Raw genomic sequence first — 27,216 nt, 5'->3', positions numbered from 1 at the left:
AGTAGTGTCTCAGCTGTTAGGAATAAGTGTCCCTTTGCTCAAAGGACAGGATACACACCACGGGCTACCCTATGGTTCTACCTGTGTGACCATGGAGAGGACATGAAGAACCTACCTCGACCTTAGAGGCACGTGTACGTGAGCTGCAAGGAAGAACAGTCACTCAGGGAGGTTCTTCCAGGAAAGCTGCTGCTCCAGTTTCCAGTGAGCAGGTCCCCAGACAGAGGAGTAGAAGCGCTGGTTTTATTTCTGAGCTTAATAGAGAGACTCCTGATTCACATTTGCAGGAAGTGAGTTGTGACTGCCATGATCAGGACTAGAGGGGCCCTGCCTCCAGCCGGGTGGAGGAATGGGATAACCGGGCTTACTGGACTGTGTGGATCCGATGGCCTGGCACCTCCGACCCACAGGAGTATAAAGCTTTAGTGGACACCGGCGCACAGTGCACCTTAATGCCATCAAACTATATAGGGGCAGAACCCATCAGCATTGCTGGAGTGACAGGGGGATCCCAAGAGCTAACTGTATTGGAGTGAGCCTAACCGGGAATGAGTGGCAGAAGCACCCCATTGTGACTGGCCCAGAGGCTCCGTGCATCCTTGGCATAGACTACCTCAGGAGAGGGTATGTCAAAGACCCAAAAGGTTACAAGTGGGCTTTTGGTGTAGCTGCCTTGGAGACGGAGGAAATTAAACAGCTGTCTGCCTTGCCCGGTCTCTCAAAGGACCCTTCTGTTGTGGGGTTGCTGAGGGTCAAAGAACAACAGGTGCCAATCGCCACCACAACAGTGCACCGGCGGCAATATCGCACCAACCGAGACTCTCTGATTCCCATCCATGAGCCAGGGGAGTGAACGAGTGGCTGCGTGGGGCTGAGTTGCTGGCTAAACCACAACACGGAACCAGACCCTTCTCAGTGGTACTCAATGAATGGACAAGAAGGAATGGACACAAATTGAAGTACGGGATGATTAAACATAAGAAAAAGATGTTTTACTGTGAGGCTGACTGAGCACTGGAAGAGGTTGCCCAAGGACGGTGTGGAGTCTCCATCCTGGGAGATATTCAAAACCTGACTGGATACATCCCTGAGCAACCTGCCCTAGTTGACCTTGCTTTCAGCAGGGAAGTTGGAAAAGATGATCTCCAGATATCCCTCGCAACCTCAACCGTTCTGTGGTCCCAAGAGTCAGAAGAGCACAGTACAGATTTCTAGTTCACTGAAGTGAGCCTTACTGACTTAGGAAGGCAGATGGTGACTGTTCTGCTCAAAGGTGTAAAGAATCTCATTTTAGAATTTGAATTAAGGGAGAGTAAAGAGGCCAAGCACTTGCGAAGATCCTCCATTTATAGGGTCTGTGGAGTGAAAAGGGAGTTACAGCTTGCAAGTCACACTAAAGTAAATTGTAAGTCCCACAACAAAGTAAAAGTGGGGACTTCTTAGGAAAGAAAGGGATTAAACCAAAAAGAGTCATAGGAACTGTATGTTTGGGGGGACACAGCAAGAATGCAGTTTCACATTACAGCAATCATTCTCTCACAGTTCTAAGTTTAAAAATAACACCATTGTCACAAGGTTTACGTAGTGGTAAAGTTTCACATTATGCTGCTAATGAAGGGAACAAGCCTGTTCTTCTTCCCCTCCAACACCACCTTCTTTTTTTCTATCCACTGTTTTCCTAACAACTGCAGTCATGAATTAGATCAACTCACGGATATAATAGAATATTGAATCACCAAAAGGAAAATATGATTACTCCATTAGTGCAGTTCAGTGACTTCGATGCTCCCTGTGGACATGTAGTTGCTAGAGCCAATGCAAGAGGGGACGGGGAAACACAGCTGTGAGAAGTAAAAGAAGCGGGGGCATCCACTTTGGCCATACGCTCAACTGGATGCCTGTGAAATTTCTTAGACACAAAAAAGAAAATATTTTAAATACTCTCTACCATGAGTGAGTTATTGGTGTAATCAGGTGCTTGACTGCAGTACCACCACACACCCTAAGACAGTATCCTTTACACTGTGCAACAGGATCATCAACAATACCTACCAAGACATAGAGCTTCCCTAAAAGCCCTAGGCAATGATATGCACAAAAGTACTTCCAAGCTGTTGCACATTTCAACCCATCATTACAAAAATCCATTCGACAACCAAGAACAGCATTGTATGTATTTAACACAAGTTGATGGCAAAAACCTACCAAAGCTTAATGATATCTGAAACTCAAGATCCCATACAGCCTTTGCCCTCACCATTACCTGTTGTGTCAGGTAGAACAACAGCTTATAAAACCTCGCTTGAATTCTAATACTAATTATACTTTGTAGCAATATATGGAGCATATTTTAGAGTTTCTCTGATGTGAGCATCTCTACAGGCACCTTATTTGTAAAACTGATGATACGATGAGGAAATAACAGGGTTTTTTCTACTCGAAAGACTACCTCCCTTATTCCTAGCACTGTAACAATAACAGAAAGAAAAAATCAGTTTGCTTCTACAAAGCTAAGCTGAAAATCCTTCAGAGGTCTCACCTACTAAACAGATATGTTTCTATACTTAGCAGCTTTTTAAGTTATACTGCAGCCTGATGACTGGAGACAGAAAAGCAGTTCCAGAGATATGAAGATATTCTCCTGAAATACACAGAAAATGAATAGTAAACAATCTCTTCCAAAACTAAGTACAAGAAAGAATTACACTCAGGTCACATTTAAGAAAAGCGTGTTTTCAAAAGGGTCCTACCTCACTAAAGTAAAACAAATATGTACTACCTGGCTTTATTTAAATACTGAATTCAAAGTTATAGTCGTAAGCTGTGAACATAAAAAATGCAGTGCTGTGTGAATGGGAATCTAAGGGGGTTCTTGTGATGACAATTCAAAATCTGTGACAGTTTAGAAATAATGTCAAACCCATTAAGCAGAGCCCCTGCAGAGCTCTTTTAGGGAATAAAAAGGTCCATGTCCAAGATAGAAATAAAGTGAAGGAGATTTCTTGCTCCAGGAGACTAATCCTTTAGACTGATGGGTCTAAACAGAGTTACTGGAAAACTGATGGAATAAAATTACCTTGTTCTCTCACTCGGGTAATTCTGTAAAATGAGCAGCAGCTATTGGTTACCCATTAAACCAGTATGCTACTGTCTACATAAAGAGCCCTTTACAAAGTATAGCGGTGAGCCCATGCCTGAAGATGAAGCAATATTCGGTCTCACAAAATTAGATACACTAAAAAGAATGGTAGACCCCAAGAGAATGGTAAAATACAGATGACTAAAAGTACCATCTAGGAAGGCATTACAAAAACTGTATATATGCAAGATGTTTGTTCCAGATCTTTTGAGTATGTGAACCTGTAATTAGATTCAGGGGCTACTGTATATATAGTTCTGAACCTCTGTAAGTGGCTTGTAAGAGTCAGCTTGCCTAAAGGGCTACTGGACTGGGATTGAAGACTTCTGGACACATGTTGTTTTGGCTCAGTTTCCTAATCTTTAAAAGACAGGTAACGTCTTAATTAATTTCTAAGTATTTCAAAACATACAAGCAAAAAGTCATAAATCAGAATTATACAATACATATATATGCACACATTGTTAACTAACTAACTTCTTGTCACTCCTGCTTCTAGATGAAACTTCTTGGAGAATAAGTTACTTGCTGGAAAATAAAATTTCAAGTGATGCCTGGGTTTCAAACCTGATGAGTAATTACAGCCACAGAAGAATAGACAAAAATATAGAAATACTGCAATTAAATATGAGACAAGGTTTGTATGAAGGGGTAAAATATCAGTTCTTCTCATAAAATTGGCTCAAAGGAACAAGAATTTGACCATGCAAACCATTGGCGTAGTCAGCAATACCACCTTTTTTTCCAGAATTTGTCTCCCTTGGGACGCCGTTCCATGAGGTGTGGCAAGCCAATGAAACAGACCAAAGAGGAAGGTCCTTTACCACCTTTCCAAGTTTCCACAGGCCCCTGCCTCCCATTCACACTAATTGCTGTGCTGCTTCTGGCACTCCTCAGACCCACCTGTGAGTGAGTTTCCTGCCAGATTGTGTTAAAATCCTGCACAGATTTCTGCCATAATAGTGAAAGGCATTGGCTGATGGAGGAGTCTGATGAGTGCAGTGCCAGAGAGGAGTAAGGCTCAAGTGTGGAGAGAGGGTGTGGGGGGTGAGAAGAGTGGCATAGGATGATGCAGTGATGCACCTGCAACTTTAAATCCACTTTTTAGGTACAACACTAGGACATGGAATGCTAATATTTTCAAAAGACATCTAAATTTTTATTTTCAGCATAATTTTTTTCTCTTTGGAAATTGCCAGTATGGCGTAATAAAAGTCAATCATCTAAGATATAAATTAAAATCAAAGCGAGAATAATATTTCATGTGGCGTTGAACTGAGTGTTCAGTACAAGATAACTTGCTAGTATTTCTTATTTGCCCAGAAACTTCTGCATTGGTCCAATAATCCATGAAAGCCTTTTCTGGTTGGCCAGAAAACAAAAAAAAATCAATTTTTCCAGACAGGCTTGATTCTGTGACAATGCTTAACTTCATTTATTTAACTGTCTTCATTAATGACAATAAGATTTAATGTGAGTAAATTTATTTATATAGGCTGGACTTAAAACTTCAATATTGACAGGTGGAGTAAAAAGGGAAAGAAGAATTTCAGTTAAGCAGGAAAGTGAGAAAAAAATTCATTTAGGTCATGAATATGAGTCTCTTTCTTAGAAGCAAGGCTCTGGACACAAACACTTAACTTCCAGAGTCTGTTCCAGTTTTAGATGAAATGTTGATTAAAATTGCAATTAGAACCCAGGTCTCCCTTTCCCCAAGTGATTTCTTTAATATCACAAATAGTCAGTCACACTTGGGTATTCACCCGCTGGCTTAAGAATAATTATTTATTTACTCAGCATACAAACCCTGTGAACAAGAGGGACTTGAAAGTCTTATCCCATCCAGAATAGCTGACAGCTTGCTGCCTAACACGCTCAGAGGTGTAGATTTAAATCCAGATTTCACGCCAGTATTTGACTGGAGAGCTGAAGCACTATTGAATGTTCAGGTCCCAGCTGAATGCCCTGTCCAGGTTTGTCTTTCTATTGAAGTGAGACCCAAGTGTGAGCCCATATGCTGCTTCAGCAGGAGCCAAGCAGACTGTGACAGGTCCTTAATCAAGAAACCATAATACCACAGCATCCGTCAGCAAGTTGGTCGTAATGCAGCCAGCAGCTCTGTTTCCCACCCACCTCTAAAACCAGAGTAATAGTGGCTAATCTTTCAGATCTTGTCAGGACAAATACATTGATTGTGATATACTTGGGTACTAAGGCAATTGCTGTTACATTAGCATATTACAAAAGCAGTGCAAAAGGACAGATGGAAGTTAAGCCTATACAGGACTAAAGAGTGTCATGGAAATGGAAAGACATTTCTGGTCTGTTACTGGAAAGCTTGTTTTTCTATGTGTTTTTCTGCTTGAACTTTGATTAACTGTGGAAGAGGTAGATTTTTGATACCAACAGCCTGACTATATTGGGAGTTAAAGAAGTATCAGACAAAGCTGAGGTAACAGAGTTCTGGAGCAAGACTACAAAGCTACTACAAAGCATATCAAAGCATATCCAACGATATGCCTTATCTAAACCAAACATACACAAAGCCCTAATAATACACAGAGGCTGCGTATTAAAAACTTCTTGGATTTCATATGACTACATATAATGGCTCATAAATGTGCCATGTTATTTGTGACATCTGGTAATGCACAGGTGGCAAGCCTCTTTACTGATCTACAATGCAAAGATGTATTTGCAGAAACAGCAGATAAGATACCGATTTTGTTCTTGAGGAGCAGAAGACCAAGCAAACTCATAGAAAATGAAGAGAGACCAAATCATCTCACCATCACTGACTAGGCAGCAAAGATAGTACATGTGACTAGTTTTATAGGCATAGTCTATGGATTACAACAAAAAATATTTCTGGGGAAGGCATGGCTATTCGCATTTTAGTTGAATTTTATTTGTTGATATAGTTGCTAATGTCTGAAGGCTGAGAAACCCTTTGAAACCCACTAGCAGGGAGTTCAGAGCTGAAATACAATGTTCTCAATAAATATTGGAGAACTTGCCTTCAGTCAGGCTGGCAGGAGGTTGGAGCTGCCCTTCTCCATACAGTATGCTCCTCTTCCTTAGAGGATCTGTCGTAGTATTCTTAATGCTTCTACTAAGTCAAAGCAAACAACACAACAAGGTTTCCTGCAGAAGCAAGCTGTCATTTTTTTTTGCTTTTGGCCACAATATGTGATGATCATTTGCAGCTAATTCATTCTGAGATACTATAATTTAATTGTGGGCTCAAAATACTTACCTTCTCTTTCCTCTTTCTGCCTTATTTCATACAGTTTGGAGTTGTCTTGCTTATTAATCAAGACCAAGACTTCTTAAAGTTTTATTTCATCTCTTACATGGAAGCAAGGGGTAATAGAGATAAAGGAAAATAATGTATGGAAAGAACTGATTCAGCTCATCAGAATTCTGAATTTAGTTTACATCAGATCCAAAAGCATTTTCCTGCTTTTCATATCCAAGTCCTTAATGAGGCAGTTTTGTCAAAGTGAAATCTCAAAAATAGAATGTTCCAGTAAGATGTCTTTTAAATCTGTCTACTCTTTGTGTATGCTAAACTCATCAACTGCATTTCTAAAATAGCTACTGTTTTGCAGCAAACGAAGCACAGACAATTGAATGTGTCAACACCACTCATGTAGAGTCACACTAAGATTAATTTATTTTTGTCAGGCACCCGTTCTAGTAGTGAATCAACTGAACTGCATTTGTAGTCAGATGTCACACGTATTGCATTCCTATCTCAAAGAGCTTGGTCCTGCTCTCAGATGGGTTGCGTGCTGGAGGTTTGTCAGTAAGGGCTGCAATGACCCAGAAGAATTGATACTGAGGAGCTTCAAGCTTCTCATCCCTGCAAAAGTCCCCAAAGACTACCTTTGGCTGGCACCATTTCCAAATTATTCTGAAAGAATGGAAGCCCTTTTTTAGTGTACTGTTCTTCAGGAAAAGCCTACTTTGGCAGACTAGAATAACGACAGCAAAATATCTGGTGTTTCCTCTTCAGGGTGGTATGGAGAAATAAGACTTGTGGTAGGACCAGCCCAATGGATGATGGACAAAAAGATAATGATGATGACCCAAAAGGTAATTCTTTGCACAGGATCTGCAGGACTTCCACTGCTCTTTAGGGACGGATTCAAACCCTTGGTACAAAGCTGAGGGTATACTGCAATTTGGAACTTCCCTGCCTGGCACTTCTTAAATTCTTTCTGGCAAAGTCTGGAGATAAATATATATGTCTGCATAATGCAACAAAACACACTGGTCCAACATGCCCTGGACAGAGACCTACAGAACATTCATTTCCAAAGGCTCATAGAGACAGAATGATTTCTTCAACTGAGCAGCAGAACAGTAACATCTGAAATCTCAGACAAAGAAGAGACAAGCTGGATAGGCCTGCTTTGTTTGTTAAATAGTTAGAAGATATGGGTTTACTATAACCTTTTCCTGGACAGGATGATGGGGAAGAAAGAGCTTTTGCTTTTATGGTCTTACTGGGTATAAGAGTAAAAAAAAGGACTACAAGGGAACTGGACTGGAGATGACTCATATGGTTGTCACTATCACAGAGCCATCATAGTTGTACCATATAAGCTCATGTAAACTTCACTCTTCCAGATGTTGTTGTTTCTGAGAATATATGCGGGGTTGTATCCTTGAGCATATGGTGCCATTTCAAAAGCTACACCACAGTAGGTAGCTGAGTAGGAGAAGGCAGTGAGGGAAAGAGGCTGTATGCACAGATGTCTGTCAGGGCCACCTTCCCTTCAGAGTTTTCCACACGCCTGTCATTGCTGCAAATGCCCATACTGCAGTTAGGCATGAGCTACGTCATGATATAGTTTGTTACCAAGTGGAAGTGTTAGCAGCTTCTCTCATTTTGTAATCTCACAGACATTGGCTATTTGCTTAACAGAGAAATCTGACCTTGCAGATGTTGGTGCTGTGGAAGGAGTAATGCAGTTTTACCCTAAGCAAAACACATTTTCCTTCCTACTAATAGTTAGGACAGTCACTGAAGCTGCGTTCCTGCTCCTGACTGGAGGCGTAAACCCAGAAATGGTTCTCAGGAGGCCTCTGGCAAAGATGGTGTGGCAAGGATGGACTATGGTATGAGCCACTAGGGCATTCAGATGGTTTGCTAGCCTTACATAGCTAAAATGTGGTGTATGTTCCATCTTTTCCCTAGACGCTTGCCTAAGGGAAGGGATGGTTTGGAGAAATCACCTCTTGTACCTTCTTTTAGAGTGATGAACATTGTTCTATATCAGTGGCTACACGAAAAATGTTTATACTATTCTTTTTCAAAATTTATAGATCAATAATGACATTGAAACATATCAGAAAGTAATCATGTATAATAGACTGACTTTAAACCAATGGCTGCATTGGAAAAGCTTTGTATCGTTATGTCTCAAAACTTACAGTTTCCTGACCCTTTATAAACTCTCATCAATAAGCTGGAGGTAGAAGACTGTTTCCCGTTACTGAACCACTGAGCCAGCTAGTCTCTTGACCTTACTTGGATTTACACTAATGGCATAGAAAAAAATGTTCTGGATTCCATTAATCATTCATTAAGCCAGCTATTTCATTACTTCAGCTGGATCTCTACCAATGGCACACAGTTGAAGACCTATGTCCCACTACTGACCCAGCTAGCCAACCAATTCAAAATATAAAATAATAGAGTTAAGAAATTACATTTAAAGAGCCACTGAAAAAAAAACAAACAAAAAGCCAAACCCCAAACCTGTGTGACAAAGAAATCATAGAAATTATATTGAGCACCTATTCTAAATACAAAGTGTCTCTGGTAACTTTCAATGAGTTTTTAAATCATCCTCACCCACACTGCAATCAACAGAACAAACTGGTATGTTCCTGTGATCATACGGAAGTCTTTCTTTTTTCACCAGGATTTCTACAGGTAGCTAAACAAGTGCTTCTTGTACGGTCAAACTGCTTCACCCGAGTAAGTAATTAATGTATGTCATTCCATAATGCTCGTGATAAAATCGGAAAGCCTACAATGTCAGCCAGTGGACTAAGACTACATGGCTGGAAGAACCAGCTTAATGGAAGGGAGCTGCTTAGTTAATGGACAGATATCGATAATTAACAGCTGGCATACAAAGCAATGCAAAAAAATCTCCTGAGGGGTTACTAAATGGAGTTATACTTCAGCGCTGACATGACCAGGACAAAACATGAGTATCAATTGTGTACTGACTTTGATGATGAAAATTTGTTTTTGTCTGGACACTCAACATGAACGCTGGTATGGACTGCCAGCATATTTCCTAGAAGGTCTCCCTACAGTAAAAGGTTTCTTCCTCCCACACACTTGCTTCCTTACTCAGTCAAATACTTGAACGCAGGACATCAACCCATTTGCAACCTTCTCTTGAGCTATTATGAATCTACCATTATATTAACAATCTAGTTTGCAAGGACTTTTATACCATGATAATAATAACCCTCCTCCTGATTTCAGCTGCTTCTTGACTCAGTCCTTTAAAAATTTGTAAACTTATACTATTTCATTACATTAATACAATTCTCTACTACGTTTCTAGACAAAAAATCTCCCACAAATCCTACTAGTAGGCGCTTATAAGCCAGGAGGTACTAATGCTAACGAACGTTGCCGGTGAAATCTGAATTCTGCTCCTCCTTCTTACCATCCACAAGAGCAACAAATTAACAGGCTACACGGGAGACTGTGAGATGCTCTGAATAAACAATACTGTTTTTAGTGTAGGGTGTGAGAATCCTCTGCAGGAAGCTACAAAATGTCAAGCTATTTGCTTGTACTTCAGATAATTTCAGATACATTTGAGAAAAAAAAATCTTTTTGCCTTGTCTACAGCAGAACATTCAACACATAGTGACTGAACCCGTGAGGGAACAGCAGTATGAGCACCAGTGATGCAGTATATCTTCAGTAACCATGCTGTTTTGGGTTCAGGCTTACACCCACCCACATATGTTGTATTATACCATTGCATAACCAGAGATCTCTGGAGCCTGAGTTCTCAGTCTCTATGGCTGCACATACTGCAACTGCTGTGCCAATGTAGAAATCCTGATATTGTGTGCAGGTGCACCACCCCATCAAAGTGCTATGACTATGACAAGACATAGGGTATTTCTTCAGACTTTTGTTTTTGCGCTGGTAGTCCATCTAAGAAAATGATACAAAAGATAAAGAGGAAACTCCTGAGATGGTTCATTAATGTCTATGCAAATTACAAATTCTTTCAATAATTACTTGTTAGTACACAGTCAAAAGGAGAAAAATCCAGAGTTTGCTATTAGCAAGACAGTATTGAAACGTCAAGAGGAATGTCTGAAAATATAAACATCCGCTAGAGTCAGAGGGCTTGAACTGCTACAGTGGGTTATCATTTGCAGTTGATGATGTTGCTATTAAATGTGGAAGACATTTGCCAACATATTCATTCAAAATGAGTTTAAATATTTGCTTCCAGTTTCCCAGATCATACAGTTCAAGTAAATCAAAGTAAAGATACTAGTTATGATACCAAGTTGTTTTATCTAAAGGTTTTATCTAAAGTTTTGATCTCAGGGGAAAGGGGAAGGGCTTGAAGGGGAAAGAAGGGAAGAGGCCTGAGAAGATTGCAAAAGCACGTTGTGAGCCCTGGGGACTCAAAAGTTGTCAGGAAAATTTTGTATCTCTATAATTCACACTAACCAAAAGAAAGGAAGATCACCACCCTTGTCGTCTACCTTTTCCCATTATCAGAGGTTTGAGGAATCGAACTGTTAACCCAGTGTGATCAGATGAAAATGACTTTGGATTCTGGGGCCAAGAGCAACTTGGTCGCGAGCTCAAATCCAGCCAGACAACTGGAGGAGCGAGCGACCGTGTATCTTCACAAACGGTTTATTCCAAACTAAACCCGGGTTTTAGGCTCAGTGCTAGCAGGGGGGCGGCCCTGCACCCCTCCCGCCTCGCAGTGTGGCTGGGCGCTGGCGCCCCAGGGCTGGCCTCGGCCCTGGCACGGCAGCGCCATCAGCCGAGCAACCGGGCTGCTCCGCGGGGAAAATATAATACAGAAGTGTTGGCACTCGGCGGTACGGAGCGGTGCCCAGGGGCAGCAGGGGGTGAGATGGGGCAAAGCCGGGGGTGCAGCCAGGCGGGGGGCGGCCAAGCTTCGGCCCAGCTTCGGCCGGGGCACTGGCTGGGCCGGCCATCTCCCCGGGAAGCCGGCGGTGGTGTCGGGTGCGAGATGACAGGGCGCCTCCGTGGCCGTGAGGAGCAGATGCACCGCACCGGCTGCACAACCGGCTGCACAACCGGCTGCACAACCGGCTGCACAACCGGCTGCACAACCACCACCACCCCCCCCGCCCCGCCCCGCCGCCCCCGGGACGCGCCTGGCGTCACGCGCCGGCTCTGATCGGCGGCAACCGGCGCCGGGCTCGGGGCTCTCGGCAGTTGATCGGTACTGCCTGTGCCGCACGCGGCACGCCAGCCTTGCGCGCGCGCCGCGCCTCCGTCTGCTCGCCCAGGCCGGCGCTGGCCCCGCCCATCGCCGGGTTGGCCCCGCCCCCGGGCCCGCCCCGCTCGCCCCTGCTCCTCCCCCTCCTCCTTTGCGCTCGCGCCGCTCCAGAGGCGCTCCCGCCCACCCCCCGTCAGTGCGGTGGCTGCGCCGGGAAACATGGCGTCGGAGGGGATGATTCTAACGAACCACGACCACCAAATCCGCGTCGGGGTCCTCACAGGTAACGGGCCGCGGCCGGGCAGGGCGCTGGGGGGAGAGGCGGGGGACGGCCGCTGCTCGGCGCGCGTTGTCAGGCCGGCCCGCCGGTTGCCCCGCCGGCCGGCTCCCGTGGCGCCGCTGCTGCGCCGTGCGGGCAGCCGCCGAGGCCTCGGCCCGGGGACGGGGACCCGGGGGCGGTGCTCCGGGAGCGTGTGAGGGAGGCCGGGCGGCGCGGGCAGCCGCTGCCGCAGGCGGGCGGGCTGCTGGGCGCCGCAGCCTGGGGGACGGACCCGGGGATAGCTCGTCCGGAGGGGACGGGGCGCGGGGGTGGGCGTCTGCCGAGGGGAAGGGGGGGGTAGGGGTGTCGAGAGGTTGCCGGTCGCCCTCCGAATGCGGCGGAGCCGTGAGTGAGAAGGCGTTTGAGAAGGGAGCCTGCGGCCGGCGGGAGCGGCCCGGGCTCCCGGCCCCGGGGGTGCCTCCGAGCGCGGCAGGCCCCCTTCGGATCGCTCCTTCCCCTCCCCCTCCCTGGCCTTCACTTTCGGGGGGGTGTGGGGGGTGCCGGTGTGCTGCTGTTGCGGGAGGGGCGGGCGTGTGCGGGGCTGCCGCTCACAGCGCATGGATGAGCCTTAATAAAGCCCCGGCGCACGGCGTGCGGCGGTTGCACAGGGGGCTCCCGGAGCAACAGCCGCTACACACGGTCGGGGTTTCTTCGGCCTCTGGGGGAGCCTTTGCGGTCGTTCCGGTGTACTGTGGAGCGCGGCGCTCCGATGGAAGCGCAGGAATGCCCCGAAGCGAAGCCCCGGCGGGGTCAAGTGTGTAAGGGCGTAAATAATGTTCTTGTTGAGGGAAGATGCGAGAGGTTTTAGTGACAATTTTGCGCGTCAAGCTCAGTAGCTTTTATGGAGAGCCTGGGAAGACATGACTGTTCGTGGAAAGCAGCGTTGTGAGCACGCCTAGGAGTCGGAGGGTGTCCGGAGTGAGAGGGGATGATGCATTCCTTGGAGAGAGGCCTGGCGTTAACCCGAAAGTTATTTATTAAACCCAGCGATGCGTAAGCCGGGGTCGGGCCGGGGCCGGGGCAGCGCGGCGGCGGGGCCCGGCGGGCGGGGGAAGCCCCCGGCGCCGCGAGCGCTGTTCCCGTGTCCGGTGCTGAACCCCCGGGGCCGGGGGCTGCCGCGGGCGCAGGAGTTCAGCCCTTCCTGCCAAGCTTTTCTCTGCGAGGCTGTTTTGACGGTAAACCTCTGGAAAAGCCAGGGTGTAATAGAAGTGGAAATCCGTGGCGTTGCTTTCAAATGTCAGGCAGTCATATCCTTAATGAGGGCAGAGCGCGTTTGGCCAGACACAAAAGTCAGATTGGGGGAGTTTGTAGCTTTTCTTTCTGAAGGGTAGGGCATGCGTGGAATTACCTGTTATTGTACAAGTTAGAGCAAGAAGAAGGTGTCTGCTAACGGAATGCTTTTTGCCTATTTTTACAGCTTCGTGCTCTGTAACTTGGATTATTATTTTCAGCTTATCAGTGAGTTGTAATAATTTTCACCTGTAAATCTTCCCAGAATGCTGTGCCAATACATATGGTGTTACAATAATTTAAATAATTATTAAGTCCCACGATAGATTCAGATAATCTTTCATAATACATAGGTTTTTATTTTATATCATAAATCCTGTTTGAGCACTATTAAACTCTTTTAACTTTGTATCATCATTTGCAATTCCATTGAGAGGAGCATGTGTCCTGATTTTTATTTTTTTTGGTTGTTTTTAAAGGAAGATGAAAAGATATAAGTAAATAGAGCAGTTTTTCCCCTTAATGCCATTGTTTTGAATTGCAGGCTGAAGAATTCTGGAAATAATTATTTTGCCATTTTGAAAGGGGACAGCTTTGTTTCTAACAGTTTTTCTAGCCCCCTTTTTTTTGTATGTTTGTAGATATGAAATAAAATTTTATGTAAATGTGTTACCTTAATATCATATATTTGGCTAAAGTTTTGCACTCTGGCATTTCCTTTAACCCCTGGAAGAGAATATGTGTACTTTGGAGGGTTTGGATCCCCTAGTTGTTTCTGCTGTTTCAGCTGTTGGAAGACAGAAGATTTAAAAATGCACTCTTCTGAATTTTTCTCATAGAAATGAACTAATAATTGCTTCTTGGCTGTTGTATGAAGGAATGAGTGTAGGAATGGTAAGGTTGGGTAGGAGAACTATTTTTTGGTTTAATCATTTAGAATAGCTCAGTGATCAGAAATGAGATAATTAACATAACGTGACTTCTTTAGCTTTTTCTAATTAAGATCATAGCAATATGCTTGTTTTGTTGGGAGCATATACTTGTGGGCTTATCAGCTCAGGCGGACAGATTTATGTTCTTATTAGACCTGGTACACTCAGTTTAGAAAGTACTGTTACTGCACTTTATGGTAGTATTCAGATGGAATTTAAATTTACTTAGGAGTAACTCATTTGCATTATTTTGGAGTGAAATTGTATGTTTATTTTTAAATGAGGACATGAAAAATTATTTGGGCTTGTTGTTAGTCTTGTCTGTTGTCGAGATTGATGCACATGTCCTCAGAGTACATTAATACAAAGTGAATAATGTTTGCTGTGTAGCTTAGTTTCATTGCATTCAATTTTAAGTTATTGTATTTGGTTTTGCTTAGTAGACCTTTGTGTTTGTGTGTGTATTTCTAGTTTCCTGACTAGAAACAAGCATATATTTCTTCATTTCTGACAAATTAAGGCAGGTGCAATGGATCAGAGAAACAGAAAGTTTGCTTACTGTTTAGCCAAAGTAACTTCCTGTGTTCAAATGCAAAATTATGTGGAATGCAGCACCTTGTTTTTTTTAAAAAATGACTTGTTAACTACTTTTATATCCAGACTGTGAAGGTCTTCTAGGTAAGAGTCAATGAGAAGAATGGAGTCCATAATTAGGACATTTTCTCAATGTGAAAGAACTGTCTTCCTGAAATCTGGAAGAGTGCTTTAGTGTATACAGCATCTGCTGACTTGCAGATGTCATTCACGTTTATTTTTCAGTCTCTACACAGAAGGTTTTACAGTTAAGCTTATTTACTGAAACAGGAGGAAATACAAACAGTGGCAGATTACAAAACTGTGAAACTTGTTGTAAACTAGAGGGTTATGTCTTATGCTAGTAGGAAGTCTCCCTAGTTTGTGGATAGAAAATTGAGTTCTAGTCTTTGTGCTTATCATTTCAAGACACTTTGCAACACACAAAAATAATGCAACCATGAAAGTGTCATATTCAGCCCCAGTGTTAATGAAGTGTTCAGATTAAATATGCTGCTCGCTTAAATCCCAAACCTAGGTTTTCTTTCTTCTGTCATTGATACATAGTTCTGGCACGTGAACTAAAAATAGAGCTTCAGTGTTATGTTGTCATGAGGTTACCCTTATGGTAAAATACATTTTGAAAGGACCGTGATGCTAACTGGGAGAGTGTTGTGATGGAGAATGTGATAGAAGAGTTGGGCTAACAATGGCCAAAGCTTTGTCATTTACGTGTTCCGGATATCTTCTTTTAAAAAAGAAATATAGACAGAGAAATGAGAAATGTGGAGTAGGTAAATAAGTAGAAAAGAGGAAAAACATCTAGACTTATGGTAAAGGTTGGATTATATGCATGCTCTGTCAGCCATGTTATGCACCAGTGCTTCATTAGCACAGTTAGCACATTAGCACAAATCTTGACATGGACTTGCCCCTTGCAAGCCTTTCAGGTTTGGGCTGTCTCCAACAGTATGGTTGTTAATCAGTTACTATTGGTGTCAGGATATTGAACCTGGATTAGTAAGTACAGGGTTTTGTAATACTGAAGTTGGCTAGAAAAGGGAAGAAAATGTTTGCTGTGCCCAGAGTTGAATCAGTATTAGGTCATCCTCCAGTGGTGGTGATATTGGTAAAAGTTACATAATCTGTGACCTTTCTCGTTATGTGAGGGACTAAGCGGACCCTTGACCAGCACCGGCCAGAGAGATCGAAACGATGTTGCCAGCCCCATTAGCCTTATGAAAAAAAAAGAGACTCTGGTTCTCTCTGGTTGCTCTTTTATTTTGTCCTTTTTCCTCTTTTTCCCCATTTTCTTCTTATTTACCTCTCTTCTTGTTTTCTGTCCAGTAAGCATCTTGTGTAGCAGGTCAAAAATTGAATGTATTGTTACATGTTTTTTTCAGAATATTCCTGATAAAAATTTGTCAACTTTGCACTTGGCTAATAAAGCTTCACTTGAGGTAGGTCTGTGAGAAAGTCATTACCAGACACAGACAGCATTTTCTATCTTTGCTCCTCTCTTCGTATTGTTTCTTGCTTGTTTTTTAAAAAATAATCTCAGGCTAACTTTCTTTTTCAGGATAGTTTTACTTTATTTAGTATTGCTTAAAAAGTGGTGATACAGCTTTTCACCTTTATGAAACATTTGTACAATTAAAGGGAGTAAGAGGTTTTGGCAAAATACAACCCTTCACTAATGATTTCTCCTTCAGGTGCTTTACTTGGAGGAACAAAGGAAGAATAAAGATCAAAACATTTTGAATGATAGTTGTTGCCATGGGCCTACGTAATAAAAGCAGACAAAGGTTTCTGAATGCGTAACCTCAGACCTTGTTTGGCCTCTTAATACTGCAGTGTGAAAGATTATGCTAGCGTCTTTAAGTGACTGAGACCATTTAGTTTGTTGAAATAACAGCGCATACACACAGTGTCTGAATTTATCACTTTGAAGAAGGCATTTTTCTCTGATAGTGAGGGGTGTCGTTACTTGAGATCATTGTCCAAAGAGATTACCTGGGCAGGTCTCAGGTTCACCAATGTAAAAGTTATGCAAAAATTATGTTTGAGAAACATAGTGAACAAAATAGGTGGGGTGTCACAATGTGTTTGTCGGACTGTTTTAGAAATACATATACTGTCGGTTTTCTGACTGAAAATTCATTTGCCCCTCTCCTACTTTGCAGTACCTTCTCATGACTTTCCTCTAAGACTCTCCATTAATAGCACGCAAGTTGCAGGATCTTTTCTTGGTGGTAATGCTATTTACATTTTGGATGTGCATTGGAAGTTATGGTAAACTTTCTTATAGAGGTGTGGGTGGGGTGGTAAGGACTGACATTAAGTTTGCTAGGACTTACTGTCTAATTGCCCCAGTTGCCTGCATTGAAGTTGGTTAGCTTTTTGTTTGTGATCTGCCTTTGTCTCAAAAACTACATCTTATTGGGCACTCATCTTCAAAACATAAATTCAACTCAGTAGCTTTTCCTGGGAGCCTCAGTTTTCTTCCAAAACCTTAGTTCAGTGAATGAATTTTAGAAGTAGAGAAATGCTGTACTTCCATTAAGAGTAAAACATTCTGGACTTTGAGCAACATTGATTTTTGTCTTTCCCCAACTGTAAGGCTGTCATAATGTTGAGTTTATCCATAGAAACTAGGAGATTTCCCTCTTTGCCATGTGTAGCCATAAGTCTTCACAAAAGCATTTCTCTCTGATTTTTGATATGGCTATGATGATAAGCTTTTATGTCTAGTGAATGTGATTTATACAATTGTCCAGTTTCCTTTTTAGAGTTTAACAGTGCTGAATAGGCACCTTTATCTTTTATAGTTAGAGGAAGAAAGTCCTGGACTTTTTTTCCCCCCTGTTTTTTAATGTTCACTGTGGAAAAAAATCGGTGGCTGGAATCTCGCTGATAAAGCAGACTCTTCTACTTACCATTTAATGTGCTTGCTATAATACTGTTTCTTTTGAACTGAAAGGAGTGGGAAAACTGAAGTTAAAGTATGTAAAGCAAGAGATTATTTCCCAACTCTACATGGATGTTTTAGTTAGTACCTACTTATTTAAGAAATGGCCATTAATTTGGAGGTTTATGTGTTCTTATAAAGCAGGGGTGAGAAGTCTTACTTAATCAGTATTTCTTGATTTGGAGTTTACTTACCCAAGTGCAGTTGACAGACTTCAGTCTTCGCCTTTGCGCTCCATGTCTGTAGTTCCTATTTACCAGCACAGAGCTTATCCACTACATTATGCTTTCATTTACTTTTCTGGGTTTATATTTTTCCCCGTTTCCAGTACTGCAGGAAAACTTTCTGTGCTACTTAGCTTAAAAATTAGCAATTTTATGAGAGCTAACTTAATTCTGGGATAACCTTTAGTTAGTTTGCTGGCTTCGTTGACTGGACAATAACAGAATACATGATTATCAGTCCATGCTTTGGAGACTCTAGCATATGAAAGCCTGATAAGCAGACACATAATTTCTCACCTTTAATGCTGATTTAGCCATATCTGCCTGTCTGTTTGCTTGTTTTTTCAAGTAAGAGTGTAGAGTGTCTTTGTTGAGGGGTACTTCTATATCATATTAGGATTTCACGCGTAGCTTTTCTGAAAATGTCTGTCTTGAAATTTATAACACTTCAAAAGCAAAGAACTTTCCTGTGCAGTGCCTTTGTGAAGTGAAAGTTAAGATTTTCACTTTGCTTTTTCAGATGTTCAAACTGAAAAAAAATTCTTTTGAATATGTGAGAAGATATTTATTTTTGGCTGATAGGGTTTAAAAATATTACTTTTGAGGTAAGCAGTTATCATTTTTGTTGTCTGCAATTTGTGAGACTGATATGCAACAGGAGGACATGACAACTAAAAATGAGAACAAATTTTAGGTCTTGTTAGAATATTTATAAAGTCTTAAAAGTTCTGATTAAATAAAATAAATAATTTACATTCTGTTCCTATGTGTAGATGTATTATGCAATTCTTTACCTCTTGTACTGAAATGATCTTGTATTGTTAGTCTTATGTATGACAGAATTCTTCTTGAAAGTTTAGCAGAATGCCTGAAAAAGCTTTTCTTGGAGAATAGGAATGTAATAAACAACCATATAGGAAATGATCGGGTAGCAGCCTTTTCTATGTAGGATGTTTTTAATTAATAAAAAAGTAGCATAGCCTTTTAGGTTTTTTATTTTTTAAATCACAAAATAATTGAGAAAACTATGTTGAAGTTTACAAGGAACAGTAAGTGCCTAAAAATGTGCTTGGGAAAATAGGCTTAATTAGGCTTGCCTCTTAGAAACTCTCATTCTGCAAGTAAGACTTGTGTGTGATGTTTTGTTTACTACTTTTGTTCTCATACTAATATACTGAGGCTTATTTTATGCCTAACTTACTGGTCAAGTGCAAAGAAATTAGCATAAGCCCTGAAGAGTAACCTTCTATGTAGATTTTGCAAAATCCTGCAAAACAGGGCTCTATGCTATTATGACAAGGTGGGTAAATGATATTAATGGTATTTTGTAAGGAATAAAATGCATTCTTTTCCTTGTATTATGAGATAAATAGCAAAACTTCCACTAGCTGACTTCAGTGATTTAGTGAATAGCTGTATATTAGAGAATCTATTTTTGAGCAGTGAAGTGGTTTTTTTGATATATACCAAGACCTGAAAGAACTGGCTCAGTGTTAATTTAGCTCCATGTGCATGTGAGTTACATGGAACAGTAATCTTTAATAGTTTTATACTCAATATGACACTTCATTATGCATTCAACATACAAATTGTATTAGTAGACCAATATAGTAATATATTAAGTATTGCATACATATTTAGGACTGCAACTGTAGAAATACATATTTCTCAGATATACTTTTTCCTTTTCTAATTACATTATAACACTTCTGTAGTAGAGTAAAGAACCAGAATGCATGTGGGCTTTGAACTATAATATATTTTGGGCTTTTGAGTACTTACTGTGTGGTTATGAAAATCTTACTTTTCTTTATTGTACTGCATACTGTAGGGAATTTAAAATCTATGTGGAATATTTTTCATTTGAAAAATCTTTCTTTGTATGTGACTTTTGAGACCTAAAAGTGGGAAGTAGAAATTTAAGTATTTGATGTGGTTTTGTTTGTTTGGTTTTTGCTGGTGTTTGGGGTTTTTTTGGGGTTTTGGAGTTTGTTTTGTTGTTGTTTGTTTTTTTAGTATATGCTGTGAGGATTTAAATTCATACTGAATTCCAGGAGGTGAGTTGTTACTCAGAATCATTTTATGGGAGGCTGTACAGATGAAGAACATTACGCATTCTTCAGGAATTAGAATGAATTGCAGTGAAGTGTCCCAGGTCTGACTCGGAAGGGGAAGGTTCCTAGGATCTCTGCAAATGACAGAATAGGCAGAGATTACCATTAAAAAAACAAGTGCCCCCTTTTCTCTTGGCAAGCTGCTTTTAATGCCCTAGGATGGGCCATTTGGGGAAGGACTGATAGCAAGGCCTGAGGTGGAGTCTGTAAAGCCTTCATCCCGTAATTTTTGAAGAGACACTGAATGTGGTGCTAGTTAGGAATTTGGCAAACCAATATGCTTCCACTCTCACCCCTTGCCAAAACAATTTTCTTGGGATTATGAAGACAGAGCAGACTGTAAAAGAGAAGACATTGGTGTCAGGCCGGTATGTATCCTTTCACCTAGGTACTTGCAAATCTTGTCTTAGGAAAGTTTGAGTGTTGGTGTATGTTTCTGGAAGAGTGAAATTTCCAGGAATTTGAACAGATACTGGGTAGTTTCCCACTGCTGTGGTTCTTTCATATGCTGTGGAGTAGTGCCATAGCAGTGTGGTGAGAAGTGAAAGGCTTACTATGTACTCCCTGTCAGAATCTTCATCTCAGAAAAAAATCAGGCGAAAGTGGCTAAAAGTAGGTACATATCTGGTGAGAAAAATGCCTGTTGTTTCCAGAAAAATCGGACACCCCCCCCCAAGATTAAAGGGAATAGGTACTTCTCATTTCCTCTTTTTTTGGCTTCATTTTTTTTTAGTTGTCTGAATACTCAAGGGGAGACATCAAATAAGCCTACAGCAAATCAAGGATCCTCAAAATCAGCTTAATTGGAAAAATAAGCTGTAAATTAAGCATACTGAGGATAAATGTTGTGAAACATATCTTTGAAAGAGAGCGCAGGAACAAATTGTTTCTGTAGATAATACTCAGAAAACCCCAGAGATGCTGGGGAAAAAGTCACAACAGATGCTCATGTGTGTAACCCCCTCTGATTAAAACTTCAGCAGCGCTGTTATGCTCTGATTTAATACCTTAAGAAAATTGAGAGACTATTTTAGAACAAATGGTATATAAAGCAGAGGTTTTTTTTGGGAATGTTTTAATAATCTCCAGGTTTCTCTCCTATTGTCACTACGATGTCCTGAAAGAATTCCTTCTCAGAGAGTCACTCTAATGATGTTCCTCTGCCTTGATAGATGTATATAGTAGATCAATGAGGTATAACTCCCTACCTGCTAGCTTTAGCTAAATCTAAACAAAAGTACTTCTAGTTATTGTAAAATATACTTGATGGTACTCTTTTTTTTTAATGACTGCTTCAGTTGTACAGACTGAAAAGTCTTGAGGGGGTGGGGGGTGGGCAGATTTTCTTCCCTCCCTGCCTCTGATTGCGAGGGATTCAAAACCATTCTGGACATGCAGACATTTGTTTTGGCATTTATTTAGCAAAATTAAGAGACCAGTAAAATGTATGTAGAATAAACCAGGAGACTTAAGAGGCTGTTGAGATTTTGAGAGAAATCTCATACCTTTTCCAGGTAAATGTGACTACTGGGTAGCGCTGTATGGCATGATTCTTTGGACAGAAGGCAAGGCACAGAGCTTCAAGAAGTTGGGAAGATGTATATGGTTCAAGTTGGGTGCATTTAAACTGCTCCAGAATATAATGCTCTTCTGATGTGTGATTTTTAGGAACACGCTTTGTCCCACAGAAGGGAGGTAAGCTGTAAAACCTTAAGGTCTGATCTTACCCCACTGGAATTTAACTGGCAAGAATTAAAACTATTACTAGTGTCTCCAATGTGCAGGACCTTCTTATCTGACTTAGACTTAGGCTTTTTTTCTAAGGATCAAAGATCAAAATGGAAACTCTAAAGTTCATGTTAAAAGCAACTGCTGAAAAAAGCAGCCGCTGATGAATTTCCTGTGATTGTTAAGCTTCAAGGATGCTCACCTGCCTGTTCCTATTTCTTTATTCCGAAGGATATAGCTGTAGTTTGTGCACAATGGCTTCAGTACATGACTTTTCTCTTTGGCTAGGCAGCTGATCAAAGAGAATTAGTGAAAGTACTAGTTGTCGTTTCACCATTGTTTTGTCAGAAAAGGGTTCAAGTAGACTTTTTTTGAGTGCTTTGATGAACAGAACATCTTTCTGGAAAAGGCATCTGAGGCAAATTTCTGTATAGCGTTAAACTGGGACATAATGGATTATCCTTAATGTTAGAAAAATCTCTTAATTCCTTGATAGTGTGTCTTCTATTTGGTGATTGTTACGTGTAAGATGCTGTAAGGACTTATCAAATCATAAGGGAGACTTTAGATGTGAAAGAGTAATCATTTTCAGTATTTCTTACCAGAATAGTAGCAGCTTCTGGTACACTCCCCAATAATTTTAGCAAATCTTCATATTTAGATTATTCCTAGTATGCTTTCTCTGCACCGAACAAACACCGGCTACAAATGTTCTACCTGTACGTCAGCCTCTAGAAAGTAAATTCAGCTGTGCATATGAAAAATATGCAGACAAACACTTTAAAATGAATGGTTGAGATCTTATTAGCATCTAGAAAGTATCTAACAATTAGAGCACATTCAAGAGCTTCCTCTATGTTTAAGATATTGTGAAAACATCAGCCTGGAGCCATTTGAGGCAATAGCAAAATATATATTATAAATCATTGAAAGCATAAATTTAAACTTAACCCCCTAGATGCTGACATTCTAACTAGCAGCTGTTGCAGGGAAAAACATGCAGATGCAGAAATTCTTTACATTTGGGTAATTAGGTCCTCTCTCAATTCTGCAATGATAAGTAGATAATTAAAAAAATCTTTGCTTTTGTGCTGTACCTACATAAGTCTATTGACTGTAATTCAGTAAGTTAACTTAACCTTTTGTGATGTAATTCAATTTAAGTAAAGTCTATGTTAGCAAGTAGTGCAGCCTAAGAGAAGCAGATTTGTAGAGCAAACCACTCAGTACTGGGGGCTTTGCATCCACACTGTTTCTGATGTTTTGCTTCACGCTAGCTGAAAAGCCATGGAGTGAACTCTAATGGTTGGAGTGCATTAGGAGCACTCTTGGAGTACATCTCGTTTAGTTTTGTCTGAAATAAATTCAGCATTTGTGCTTTGATCCTTCTCTGCAGTGTGAACCAAAGTATGGTGATCAGGGACTGTCAGGAGATAGCTTGAAAGCCACACTCTTGAACGAGACGGAGACACTAGTATAGACACACTATCCGCTATTTTTTGCCTCCACAGGATTGTGTGTGCCTCCTACAATTCTTGTGCGTGCCAGAGAGGTCTTCCAGTGGGTAACGCTGAGGAGACTTTCCTGATGGTGGAAAGTATCTGATGGTGGCAAGTGGAAAGATACCAGCTCTTGGACTGTTCCTGTGCATTTTGTGAGGGTGATGTGGGCTATCCTTTGAATCTTTGGATACTCTGGAGAAAGTACATAAAGAGGTGTGAGAAATATCTTTTGTTAACTAACCTTGAAATTACTCTTAACTTAAGATAGCCTAAAGTAAAATTCAGTAGCAAGTAAAAGTATTTCAAGTGTCCAAAATACAGCACACAATTATAAATTTTCATAGAACTATAGATGAAGACATGACAGGAAAGGCATGTTTACACTAATGCTTAGTTTGAACAGGCTTTCCCTGTACCTAGCTGACTTGTCTGTTAGAAAAATACGTGCAGCACTTTGGGGATTTTATCTTCCTGCATTCACTACATGTCAAGCTGTGTTATTCAGAGATAATTTTCTTCTGGTGTACTGTGCAGTTTGCTATAACTGGTCACTGCTTTAGACCCCAACAGGACTCTCTCCAGGTTTAATCTTATGCCCCGTGGAATTTTGGGCATGTCTCTATCATCACTGCTGCTTGTTCGCTCCTATGCTGCACTGTGCTGGCATAATCTGTTGTGTGGTTGTGCGGGCAGGGAACCGAAACAACTGAAACGTAACGTGTGAGAAAGAAGGGATCCTTTCCAGCTGAATCAGCTGTGTGATCTGGTTCAGCACCGAGCTCTGCAGACTTCTGCTCCAGTAGGTGAATGGTGAGCAAGGCTGGCAATTTTTTACCTCTACTGTCAAATTTTTTAGACTCTTTGTTTCTTTAGTACTCTTCCATCCTGCCAGTTTTCACTCTGTGCAAAACAAATTTAACTGGCTAACCTAATGGAAAACTACTGTTCTTTTTGAGATATGAGTTTTCTGCAGCCTGAACAAATTGGATTAACTCGGCAAGGGACCTCCGGAGTGCCACCATAAGGGACCGTCTGGATTGCACAGGTGGGGTAGGTAAGGGTGGGAGATGGGACTTCTGCTTTTCAATAAAGGAGTCTTGACACTCCTTTATCTACCTAAGTGTTGTCTCCTTTCTTGCAAGTGTTGCTTTGTCAGGCCGAGTATCTTCTCAGTGGTATTTGCTAGCTTGTCCTAACTGACAAGCAAAGATACTGCCTCCACTGAATAACAAGCAGGAAAAAACCGTAGTGAAAGGAAGGAAGGATTTGCCCATTACAAGAAATTATTTTGAGGAGAGGGTAAGTCAAGATATATTTTCCCATTTTACATGTCAGCTTCTTTGATTCATGTGAGTAGTAGCTAGGTGAGTGTGAAGGCCATGCTAGGCATTTTTACTTAACAGAGAGATGAACGTTTAGTGATTTGCATATGCTAGCTAACTAGAAAAGTTGAACATGAGGCTTAGCCACATTATATAAATCAAAACCATATCATAAAGTATAGCTTCTAGCAAAGAATGTAGAGACTGATGTTATACAAAAGAGGCGTAAAGGCTGTTAATAGAAAGCAGACTAGCTAAACAGGGAAAATGATTTGCTTAATGATTATGTAGGTATCTTCAAGCATCCCATTCAGTAGAAAAGTTTAACACATTGCTTAACAAGGGCAAAATTAGGAAATTGTTTTTATAAAAAGAATAGAGAAGTAAACCAAATATACCAAATGCTTGTAATCCCTCTCCTTAAAAATCCCTCACTGAGCCTTATCCAGAGTTGACAAGTATTGAGTCTTTTAGCAATTCTTTAAGATAAATTAATCTTTTACTCCATTTTATTCATGGTGAAATTAATCCCACTTAGAAAAGTAATCCTGTCCATGGACTCTCATTTATCCCAGCAAAATCGTTCATATATATGGTGAACAAAATGTGAACTGATCCAGATGATAGTATTTTGCCAAGCTAGTTTCCAATCAATTTCTCGCAGTTTACTGTAAGTAAATGCTTGTGCCCGCACAGTAGAAAGAAGGTGGAATTTTTTTCTTTTGGTAATAATGCAGAAGGAAAACCGGTCTTTGGCCAAGACATTAGTGCCCCATGTTCTTAGGGAATATACTGTTGTCAGGGCCTCAAAATTTGTGTTAGTACTGCAGTGCACTTGTATCGAGCTTCATTTGGAAAAATGAAAAGTTACACTCTTAAAAAGACTGAATGGATATGATCACATTTGGGAGCCTTTTGCACCACCTCTTGTCCACTGATTGCATTTTGAGAGTTGGTGACGTGAGGCTGTATACAGTGGCCCAAACCTCAATTGCCTTCCATTCACTTAATCATGTTCACAGAAGCATACGCTGTTTGTGGGATATTTCTCTTTTTCTTGGATACTAAATGATTGGCTTCTTGTTTTTGAAGTGATCGTATTACTTCTGGTGATGTCTGGTTGATCTGTAAATCTGCTCCTACTTTATTAATGTCTTGTCTTCTTTCAGGAGAACTTTAGATTCCACTTATTTTAATGACTTTTATTTATTAACCTGTATAGAACAATTGGGTATTTGATAAGGCTTCAGAATTTAATTATGGCTCCTATTACAACTGATATAAAAAAGAAAAGTTTTGAAAAAAAAAGGGGTTGAGGGGGAAGAGGTAGGAAAAAGTACTCCCAAGATTTTCAGCAGTTCTTCTTTCCCTTCAACTCCTCACCGTTAACCAAAATGCTGGAGCACACTGCTTTCTTAATGACTGCAAGGGAATAAAGCATTAAAAAATAAACTTAGCTCATCTTTAAAAACAATGAAACATAAAGAAATAAGGCCAACAGATTGCTTTGCTGTCATTTTCTTCCATGCCTGACTTTTCATCTTTGCGTTTGGTTTGAATTGTGCTGGCTAAATACTGGAAATGGCTTTTCAGCTCTTTTCAGCTATTTTTGTATTGAAAATACTTTTCAGTTACTTGTGTAAGTCTAGCTCTTTGTGAATCGACAAAGGCATACTTCCTTTGGGACTGACAGTAATATCTTCTGTTGACTGTAATGTGACAAGTTATACTGAAATCTTTCTTAGTGGTGTTGTTTACTCTTCAAACTTTTTTTTTCCCTTGGTTTATGTGCCTCGATACAGAATTTGTTGATCAAATACATCATATATCTTATGCAGATTAATTTTGGTGTTAGGTGAAAAAGTCAACCTCTGGAATGTAACTAGATGGAGAGTTTTCTTACAGAATTTCTACTAAATATCAAGTACTCACTCTCTTGGAGCTTTTTTGTTTGGAACTGCTATGACTTGACATCTCCTGGAATCTTTTGATTTCAGTATCAGGTCAATATTCATAATTATATTTGTTTTCTCATCTGTTGTTTGTGTGTGGTGTTTTGGTGTGATGTTGTTTGGGTTTCATTTATTTTCATTTTTTTAAAATCTGACAGATGACGAGGCATCTCTTCCACTTTGCCTCGTTTTTCTGAATGGTTTCTAGGGCAACTCAAGGAAATACTTTTATTTCCCCCATTCCATCTTTCTTAGTATAGCTCTAGGAAGAATGTGTTTTCCATGTATAACTGCTTGTAAACTTTATCATTTTTGATCATGATGTTAATGTTGATTCTTTCAAGACGACTTTTTTTTTCCCCCTCCTCCCCTGTATTTCTTTCATTTTGCAGCCAGGGAACTTGCAAGTAGCCTGTTGTCCAGGCTTATATATCTGGAGTACATACCGCTTTAATGTGGTACAGAGGAAGTCACTGGAAGACATCGCTGAAGGTGATTGTGGTGGGCTAACCAGGTCCAGCAGCTAAGCCCCCATGCAGATGCTTGCTCACTGCCCCCAGGCAGGATGAGGGAGAGAATGAGAAGGGCAGAAGTGAGAAAAAATTGTGGGTCGGGGTAAAGACAGTTTAGTAAGTGAAGCAAAGCTCTGTGTGCCTTACTGATTGTCAAGGTAAACAATATCCACTGGTCTCCACTAAGCTACCAAGCCAGTAATTCCCTTGTAGAA

At 41.0% G+C, this 27,216-nt stretch overlaps 1 protein-coding gene across 10 annotated transcripts in view; it reads left to right on the top strand.

Moving 5' to 3' along the window:
- Positions 1-11,772: 11,772 nt before the first annotated feature.
- GPHN (gephyrin) overlaps positions 11,773-27,216 on the top strand; it is a 306,435-nt gene continuing 290,991 nt past the window's right edge. For all 10 annotated transcript variants that reach the window (XM_064460104.1, XM_064460108.1, XM_064460105.1 and 7 more), the window contains exon 1: positions 11,773-11,908. In XM_064460104.1, coding sequence (XP_064316174.1) covers positions 11,845-11,908 — 64 coding nt within the window. In that variant the 5' untranslated portion in view covers positions 11,773-11,844. The remainder of the gene's footprint in view (positions 11,909-27,216) is intronic.

The sequence above is a fragment of the Phalacrocorax carbo genome, chromosome 9 (assembly GCF_963921805.1).
Source record: "Phalacrocorax carbo chromosome 9, bPhaCar2.1, whole genome shotgun sequence".
Lineage (NCBI taxonomy): Eukaryota > Metazoa > Chordata > Aves > Suliformes > Phalacrocoracidae > Phalacrocorax > Phalacrocorax carbo.
Note: the sequence above shows the minus strand (reverse complement) of the source record. Positions and strands in the feature narration are given on the sequence as shown.